This window comes from Colossoma macropomum, unplaced genomic scaffold (assembly GCF_904425465.1).
Source record: "Colossoma macropomum unplaced genomic scaffold, Colossoma_macropomum, whole genome shotgun sequence".
In the NCBI taxonomy this organism is placed as follows: domain Eukaryota; kingdom Metazoa; phylum Chordata; class Actinopteri; order Characiformes; family Serrasalmidae; genus Colossoma; species Colossoma macropomum.
The window spans coordinates 29,566,419-29,576,661 of NW_023494805.1; the positions used below are offsets into that span (position 1 = coordinate 29,566,419).

The following is a 10,243-nucleotide window of genomic DNA, read 5'->3' on the forward strand; positions in this document are numbered from 1 at the left end:
TGACATCAATACATAGGCACATTGACAAATCGTATGTCAGCAAACACAAAGACCCTGTGACCATGAAAAGCCACACAGCAGCCTCTGAGCCTTTCTATCTCCATTGATTTTGTCATATGGAGTGCTGAATATTGGAAAATGAATATGTGAAAACTGTAACTCGTGTTAACTATTTTCACATCTGTAGTACATGACCTGAGGGCTCCAGTAGTAAAATATGATCTATGCGATGTATTATTTTGGCCAGTGATTAAAATCCTCTGTATTATGCGCAGAAGGCCCACATAGCTATTTCAAACCCTGTAGATAACAAGAGTAGCTTTGAGGTTGTTCTACAGTGAAAAAAGTGCTGCACTGAAATTAACTGATTCAAATGTCTACATCATTTTAACATCAATGACATTTATTACATTAACACAATTGTTGATGTAATATACTTTATTTATGAGGAAATTGTGTATAATTGTGGACCAAGTCAATTTAATACGTCACTTTTTTCAGTCTACTCTTTGGTGGATAATGGTTGCAAATATGGACCATCTTAAAGGAGTTAGCTATGATGAAAGTTAGTTTTTATTTAACACTGGCAGTATAGAGCAATAGAGCATGTGTGTGATGCAGTATGAATGATGTAGAGGGTAAATCGGCAGCCTAGCCTCCTCAGTTAACGTCAGATACTGCACCCACATTTACATCTACAATACATGTATATAATTTCTAGATATTAATTCGAGAATTAACATGAATACGGCATGTGTGTGATCACAGTATGTATGAGATAGAAGGTGAAGATGAGGCCTGGCTTGGTCAGTCAAAGTTAGTTATTGCACCCACATTAACATCTATAATACATCTATATAATATCAGTATTAATACATGACTATTAATATGAAATTATTTATCTGACTTTAAATACATATTTTTAGTTCAAGTACACATTTATAATGCCACTATTGCTTTATATGAATCTGTTCCACAATCACATGTAAAGACCAAAAATAGCACTACATTACTCTTTTTTTTTTGTTTTTCAATAAAAATATGTTTATATGTTTATGTAACTATGTAGCCGACCACTAGAAATAAAAATAGACTTTTTTTTAACTCACATCAATTTTAGTGCTTTAAATTTACTAAAATAACTTAACTGTATCTACAACTGATCACATGTATGTGAGCATTTAGTTTGTAGACGTGTGATTTCAGGGTTTGTGAATAAAAGAAATGCAGAAGAATGTCACCAGTCAACACTTTCATAGCTTTTTTGGTTTTTCATGGACATCTTTTATCTTCAAAAATATCAAAGAAAAAAACTAAACAAAACAATTGTTCAATAGTGATAATGACAGTGATAATTAGAATGCATAAGCACAGGCTCTTATCTATGTGTTATATTATAATTAAGGCAATGTAAAGAGCTAGAACTGTACTCACACCAGAGAACGTTTCTGGCAGAAAACTACTCTAAACCACAAAATGTGGTTCTTAAATATATATACCTTTATATATCCTACCTCTGCCTTACAAAGGAAATCCCAGAGTTATCATCCAGATAAAAACAACCAACAGAGACTGAAAAATGACACAAAATAATAACAATAATGACAGAACGTGATAAAAAATAAACAATCAGGCTATGACAATTAAGGCAAAAGGATAAAGAAAAGAAATGCTTTGGAATCAAAATCAGAAATGGTTCTTAGTGTACTGTTGTAGCTGAATGATCGTAATGATCTGAAACGAGATTTCTAAATCCAAATACTTTGGCATATTCAAACTAAACAACAGCAAAAAGAAAACATGATTTCATTAGAAGTAAGGACTAATACTGCTCTAAGCAGTGCGGGTGGATTTAAATGTGGCAGTGTTTATCTATGTGTTTATCCATGTGGATGAAGAGCTAAAGTACAGAGTGGAGGTGTAATCTCAGCTGGGGTTGGGGGATCAGAGTTACAACAATAGAATGGAAAGTAAACATTTTAGTGTGATTATGACATAATTGAAACCACAATTAATAACACTGATCTAATTCAACAATAGCAGTGTTTTATGCACATTCTGGAATTCTTATCCCATCAGAGAATCTAAAGTTGCAACTCCATTGGAAGTGGAGGCAGTACCAAGGAGTAGAGCTGAATGCCTTTACATAGAGAACAATGCAGACAGGCAGTTGAAAATAAAGGACTGCTACACGACACTGAAGAGATGCATTGAATTTACTTGACGCAAAAGTGTAAATCCGTTCCTATGTGAGTAAAATATATTACAATAACACGAATACTACCACAAGTAAGTCAACTGAAAGACAAAATTGTGCAGGTGTAATATAATTCATTCCTGTTGAAAAAACTCTATATGTTACAATCAAGTACATTCAATGCTTTGCTTTTTTCAGCGTTTAGCATCAAGGTTAATTCTTATTCGCTCTCTCCTCTGACCTCTGGCTCTATCCTCCAATACCATCCCTCCTTAAACACCAGCCGATGTGCAAATCAGAATGGTGTACTAGTGTGTGATTCATGTTTTTTCACCCATGTTTTCCAGTAGAGTATGTGTCAGACTGGCACCCTGCTTCATGTTTATGTGTATGCACGTTTTGTGTTTGTGTTCAGTAATCAGCGGATTTTGATGTCTCCCCCTCATCTGCTCCTGAGAGAGGGGCAGTCTCCGTCTTCATTTCCATCTCCTCTCCACAGCACTCCTCTTTTTTCTCCTCCTCTGCTGGGTACACAACTACGCAGAATTTCTGACCCAGGTACGTGATCTTATCTGCAGGGAAAATGGTGAAGAGAAAATTCAAAATACTATTTTTTTTTCTCCAGAGAAAAACAGTGTTTTATCCTGCATTGTGTTAGTAAATTAACCCCTTTATGATGTGTTTACATGGCACTAAAAATGATTAACAATGTGAGGTACATTAGAAGGCAGAGGTTAGCCAGTTAAGTTTTGCTTTGTTTACAAGTTGGCTTTGATAAAACAACGTTGTTCCGTGCCTCATAGTGGTATGCGACTGATGACAGCTTGTAGCCATGGAACACCAGAGAAAATGGATGATTATCAATAAGAAGAGAGCTTTAGTAGTGTCATTTGCTTGTTAATTTGGAAACTGGAGAAAGATGCTCTGTACTCCTTAAATTTTTTTTGTTGTATAATGCTTTAACAATGAGTAATTCAGCTCCCAAAACATCAACATCCAGTTCATTATAGCATTAGCGTTGACGGAAAAAGTTGCTGCTTTTACCCGTGGTGGATTTTTCTATCACTGCTCCACTGAAAACAACAGAACAATCGACCATCTACTGTCATGAGGAAATGCACAGAGCTAGATATTACTCTTAACAGCAGCAGTCTGCATTTACTCTTATTACCATAACATTATCACAGAGCAGCAAGGGACTGTAATCTTTGTTGCACTTACCCACAAACGTGTTGAAGCACTGAGGCTTGTTATCCCAGTAGACACCCAAGAAGTAGACAGGCACACCAGTGAGCATGATGGCCAGACCAATGCCACACACCACAGGCTCAGAGTAGAGAGAGAAAATCAGCAGGAAGGCCCAGAACAGCAGATAGATCACCGGCCAGACCAGACTGACCTGAGATCACAAAAAAGGTTGGTGTTATACAATATTCTGTCAAATATCTCATCTAGTAGTTAACACATTAAACTGGAGGCTCATTATTCAGTTATTGATCATAGGACGTAATATTTTGTAACTACTATGAATTATAAAGTAACTTTTTAAATAACCAATTATGAAACTAATATGTAAGTTATCTTGTTTTGAGAGTTGATTAAATTAAATGTGTACCCATTTACAGGCAATTACAGTTTAACCCATTAAGGCCAAGGCAAGGCAAATTTCTGCAGTTTAATACTACTCTTCTCTATTCATAACTGGATTTTTCTACAATATTGCTTTTGTAAAGAGCTTAATTTAAAAAATCCATTGATTTTTGTCTGTCAAAACTACCATTTTGAACACTTTGAAATTGCATAAACAGAAATATGTCACACATCATGTTTTATTGTTATTCTGATTAAACAAAAGCTGAATTGCAAATTGCCCTCTGAATGAGCTTCCTTGGAAACTATCACAGTGCATCAAAAATATATGAAGCTGTGTGCATCTTTTATATAATGATAAGAATCCAATTCCACATACTGATACATTTTACTATGACCAATTCGAACTGAAACAAGTTAAAGGGAACATTGCCAAAGTCTCTGAATGTATCGTTGATGAGATAGCTGGCATTCAGCCCCTTAGTTTCATATTCAACTCTATATAATTGCTATATCAGCTCCTAAGGACAATTGGTCAGAAGCTCAGCTCCTGGAGGCCCAATAAACTGCATTGTTTTCACTGCACCAACATACCAGGGGTCTGTCTCACAAGGCAGGATTTATGGCTAGGGCAGCTTATCTCATGATGGTGGATCACTTTTTACCAGGATACACTGCAATGGTAACTTATGCTGCATGCCTAACCTGCTCAGAGGCAGGTTAATTTCAGGATTTCGGATCATGAACAGCTCTTGAACCAATCAAGGCAAGCTCCTAATCAATGAGGGACGATAGAGGCATACCCCTCCGGTCACTTTTTTCTTTGTGATGTTTGTGGTGTTGATCACATGAAGAATATTGCTTTTTATAGTAGGGAAAGCAAATTGTACTATATAGGTAATAAAAATATAAAGAAATTACTACTCCATTAGGCACTATTACTGTAGAGACAGTAAAAAAAAGCATTTTAATCTTTAATATTAGTTTTCCTTTATTTCTTCCTTTTTTTTAATGAAGCTCAACTCCTCCTCGTATTTGGCTCTTTAGCTGTTCATCGTAAACACATTAGGATTAATTACAGCCTGAGTATCTAAGCTGAGTTAGCTGAGAAAGTTGTTAACTCTCATTGTGTTGTTAGGTTTTGTGAAGCTGAAACTTAGGAACTCTGTCTATGTTGAACTAGCTTTGTGAGACAGGCCCCAGATTCAACTGGCTTAATAATTAGCTGATTAGTTGAATCAGGACTGGGAATGAATAACAGTGCCCTAAAGCATGCTAATGGAAAAATAGTTTTGAGTCTGAATATTTTGCTAATAAGGGTCATTATTCTCTCTTTGCACTTACTTTAATTGGTCGGTGCATGTCTGGCTGTTTGATGCGCAGTACAATCTGCCCAGCTACAGTGACACCGTAGAAGAGGTAGTTGATGAAACCCACATAGTTGATAAGTGTGTACATGTCACTAGTGCACAGCATCAAAAGAGTTGAGATACACTGAAAGGGAAAAACAAAGAAAAGGATCTGTTTGGTCATTGGGGTTAATGTTAGTGTTAGGCTTTAAAAAATCCTTATAAATCCATATAAAGATGCCTATAATTTATAATACAAATGGGTATGAAGACACTCACGGTGAAGAGTAGGGCTGGAATAGGTGTGCAGCGCCTCACATGGATCATAGCCAGCAGGCTGGGGAGATGGCCTTCTCTGGCACCAGCAAAGAACAACCTGACAGACAGAGAAAGAGAAAAAGAGAAGAATGAGGCAATTGTGCGATATTATATTCAAGAGGAGACATCAGGACATCAAGGGGACTGGGTGAAAGAGAAAATAATGAAGAGAGGAACAGAGACAGAGACTTGGAGAAGCAAGTAGAAACAGTACTACGCTATTACGACATATAAAAGGCACAAGACGACATATCTGAAGTGACCGGTCACGACTTGGGAGTGATAGACAATGATGCTGAATAGAACGACAACATATGAAAAACATCATGGGAGAATATAACATGGGTGAAACAGCGAGGAGACAATGGGCCCAAGGCGAAGGCCAGTTTGAAAACAAACTATATATGGATAAATGGATGAATGGATGGAGAGACTGACCGGGAAGAAGTGAATAGGGAGCCGTTGACTCCCCCAAAGGTGGACAGGGCCACTGAGATGGGCATGATCCATGACATCACTCCCAACAGCTTCTCACCAAACGTCTGGGAGAGAGCAAAAGAGTGGTGAACGAGAGAAAGAGAGATACATAGGGAGAGAGGGTGGAAGTGAAGGAGGCCTGTTGAATATATTTTGTTTTATGAAATCCATCTTAACCTGTGGACATTCTGTGGTCCCTGTATCTAGGTATGGCATATTGGCTGCATTTGGGAGTCAGTACAAGTATCAATTGTGAAAATGAACAATTGATACTTAGTTAGATATGTCACAAAATATTCTAAACAAAGCAAAACTTCTCAGCAACAACTAATAAATTGGCAGAAATCAATTTGATTCCAAAGCCAAAAGTATTAGTTTAAATGTGTTCTGTCTGATGCTCAGTTCTTCCTATGTCTTTTTTAATTGGTGGATAGTTTAATCCTGGCCAATCAGGAGGATACTCACCACAGCAACAGCATTGGAGGCCAGCAGCTCCTGAGGGCTCATGGCAGTGACGTAGGCAATGTTAGCAAAAACATAAACAAACGTCACCAGGGGAATGGAGATGAAGATAGCACGAGGCAGATTTCTGTACAGAGAGAGAGAGAGTGAAAAAGATAGATAAGATTAGTTGTCATGGCTGCTCTGAAGGTTTATTCCTCTAGCCATCATTTTCTTGTCATGGTAGAACCATTTTGTCACTTCTGCAACAACTGCAACAATTTCTGACCAAATTGGTGGGAAAAAAAGACTCTAAGAACCAATATGGCTTGGAAGAGATTTATGTTGTTTGCCAAGCAACACATTATATATTCTCAAATAAGTACTAATGACTAATGTTTTTTTCTGTCTGGTTTAATCAAGAAAACTGGGTTAGGAGGTTAATTTGTCTCCCATTGCCCCCCTAAGAGTATCCAAAAAAATGTATATGTGCCACAGAACATATTGGATTACTAAAATTAAGCTAAGGTTAGCTATTGGCTATGACTGAGATTATCGCATGTCATGCTATATGCTGTGTGAAAATCAGACTGAGCAGAATTAGAAGTCTTACACATATGGATCCACCAGCTCTTCTGTTACATAGTTAAGGAAGTTCCAACCTCCATAAGCGAAAGAACCTTGCAGAAAAGCTAGAGCTATCAGACCAACATCGTAGTCCTGAAAAGGCTCAAAGGCATTAGCTGGCTCCAGCCAGTAATAATCGCCTGTAGAGAAAAAGAGCAGGAGAGAAAAATAGCAAAAACAATATTACAAAACAGTTTATAACAAGTAAATATATTATTGAGAAAGATCAATATTTTTCTACATAAAATAATAGGTGTTTTACAGGCCAACATTTAGTATTTCTAGGACTGCTTCTACACTATATGGACAAAAGTATGTGGACATCCCTCCTACTTGTTGAGTTCAGGTGTTTAAAATCAAGCACATAGCCATGTAATCTCAATAGACAAACAATGGCAGTAAAATGAGTCATCCTGAAGAGCTCAGTGACTTTAAACATGGCATTGCCATAGGATGCTATCTTTGCCACAAGTCAGTTCATGAAATTGCCCTGCTATGAAATCTGGGTTTTGTGGATGCCAGGAGAACACTACATGCCAGAACGCATATTGCTAAGAGTAAAGTTTGGTGGAGGAGGGATAATGTTCTGGGGCTGTTGTTCAAGGTTTGGGCAGTGAAGGGCAATGTTAATGCTACAGCATACCAAGACATTTCAGACTATTACATGCTTCCAACTTTGTTGCAAATTCCCACAGACTCACTCCAAAATCTTGTGGAAAGTCTTCCCAGAAGAGTGGAGGCTCTTATAGCCACCAAGGGGGGTTCAACTCTATATTAAAGCCCATGGTTTTGGAATGGAAAGTCCAAAAAGCTTATTTAAGTATGATAGTCAGGCATCCACTTACACACACACTAAAATGACTAAATACTAAATAGAGCATTATGACTGGTGAATCAATAAATGATTCCAGTGCAATATTATTACACTAATAAGGTCAAAAAGGTTTGTGGGTCATATCTCTGTGCCCTCTTTGAACTCTCCTTTCCCTCTGTCCTTCTCTATTAGTCTGTCCTCACACATGACTGGCCAACAAGCCGGTCACACACAGATGGTGGCAGTGTTAAAGCCGAAGCCCTACAAGCACGCATCAGTCCTGTTTTCTTTCTGCTTTTTAGCCTTTGATAATAGCTGTGGCTGTGGCCATATCAGAACAGTCCGTGGAATAACACCTCCAATAACACCTCCTCTGTTCCGTGATCCTATCTAATCCCCAGTGACGCTCATGCAGTAAAAACGGCATTATCAAAGCTTTTCTTCGCTAGTGGTTTTGAACTCGATGGCTTCTCTTCAAACAATAGGGGAACACTAAAAACAAGTCATTGTATGAACTGAAATTGAATATGCCACACATGTCCATTCAATTCTCTGCAGCAGGGTCAGCATAAATAGAATTGCACCTGCAGTTAATGTTGACATATTTTCAGTCTATAAGCACGTTGCTCCATCTTTTGAGTGACGATTTACAACACTTTTAGATTAGTGAGGTAAAAGTACAGAGTGGACTGAAGACAGATTCGAGCAGTAACACATGGACACACAGTCACAGATGAACAGCCTGTCACACTCTCTCGCTCTCTCTTTGTCTCCTCTCTCACTCTCACTCTCTCTCATACACAGACACATGCAGACAGATGGCTCATACCCTTGCAGATCTGCACAATGCCCATGATGATGATAAGGATGAGGGCCAGCAGTTTCCCTCCTGTGAACACATCTTGCACACGAGTGGCCCAACGCACGCTGGCACAGTTCACCCACGTCAGCAACACTAAAAAGGAAAGAGATCAGGAGGACTTTAATATACATGCTTACATACAAGCTTGTACATACAATTAATCAGCTACAGCAGCACTGATACTTCTATTTTGTTCAGTACTGTAATGCATTCTATGGTCTTTTATCTGTAGATGTGGCACATTGGCTGCATTTGAGAGAAAATGAATTATGAGCAAATGAACAATTGATATTAGACAGATATGTCAAATATTCTTAACAAGATGCAACCTTTTAGCAAAAAGACAGAATTACAGTGTTAAACAATAAAGAACATTATACCCTGAAACTGGGCTGATAAGATCGTCTGCAATATACTATCACCCAGTTGCGCCCCAAAGTCATGTGTTGACAGTCAAGCAAGAGCCACTTTCCAATAAACAGAGAGGTGACAGGTTAGGTGGTGAACCACACAACATCCTGCTTAAACCAGAGAAAATAAACACGCTTGAGTTTCTGGTCAGAAACATCTGAGCTAACTTTGTTCTTCGTATGGTTTGGTAGTTCTTGCTATGGTTTGATTAGGTAGATTTTACTATAGGTTTAATAAATTGCACAATTACAGCTCTTGTTAAAGTAATAAAGTGGCTAGCATTTACAGTGAACTCTACAGGCTTCTGCTATTGTAGTTTTCACTGTTATCGTAGCCTATAAATTATTATTGAGCCATTAATAACAATGATAGGCTTGGACCACGTCAAAATCATTTAAGCCCTTATTCATGTTTCATGAGGAAAGCCGTTCTGTGCGTGGAAGGCTGCAGCACTTTATCTGTTTAACATGCATGACCACAGTAAGAGGTTAAAAAACTTCTGCGCTATGATGCTACAGAATGTTCTGAAGCCACACAGCATGTTTATACTGATATGGACCTGGACATTTAAAGAATTAAATGAATTAAACATTAAAAGAAAGCGGCAAAGAAAATCAAAGATTACAAGACAAATATTTTTACATTTGCACATCTTAAAGCTGAAAATGTTATGTTTTCTGACTTTTAAATGATCCAGCTATATTGGCAAACATGATAGATGGAATCTATTAGTGAATCATGATACTTTCCTCAGTTGGCACAAGCCAAGGTGAAACATTAACACTGAAAATCATGAAAAACCCTTACACAACACATACTTACATACTATGTGCCTGTTTCTCAGACCCAGATTAAGCTTAAGTCTTTTGGTTAATCACCATTGGCATTACAGATAAGTGAAAGAGTAGGCTTTAATCTTGTCCAGGAATGTGGCTTTGTGGTTATTGTATCTGTAGTAAAATGTATAAATTAGTGACTCAGAATCACTGAAATTGCCAGTTTATTAAGATTCTGGGAGCTGGCCGGTGTGATTCCTAGAAGTGTCCATGATTGTTTTTAAGGAAACATAAACATGCACCCACTCACCCCTAAAAAGTTGTGGTGGAGTAGCCTTTATGAGGGATACTCAGGGCTAGTGATTTATAAAGCATTTCAAA

General features: G+C 37.8%; 1 protein-coding gene across 1 annotated transcript in view; it reads right to left on the minus strand.

Moving 5' to 3' along the window:
• Positions 1-818: 818 nt before the first annotated feature.
• The window catches only part of slc7a8a (solute carrier family 7 member 8a), a 26,961-nt gene continuing 17,536 nt past the window's right edge, over positions 819-10,243 (minus strand). Inside the window, exons 4-11 of the mRNA XM_036596194.1 lie at positions 8,643-8,768; positions 6,986-7,139; positions 6,397-6,520; positions 5,893-5,996; positions 5,416-5,512; positions 5,132-5,281; positions 3,419-3,596; positions 819-2,769 (exon numbers count right to left, since the gene is read on the minus strand). Coding sequence (XP_036452087.1) covers positions 2,609-2,769; positions 3,419-3,596; positions 5,132-5,281; positions 5,416-5,512; positions 5,893-5,996; positions 6,397-6,520; positions 6,986-7,139; positions 8,643-8,768 — 1,094 coding nt within the window. The 3' untranslated portion in view covers positions 819-2,608. The remainder of the gene's footprint in view (positions 2,770-3,418; positions 3,597-5,131; positions 5,282-5,415; positions 5,513-5,892; positions 5,997-6,396; positions 6,521-6,985; positions 7,140-8,642; positions 8,769-10,243) is intronic.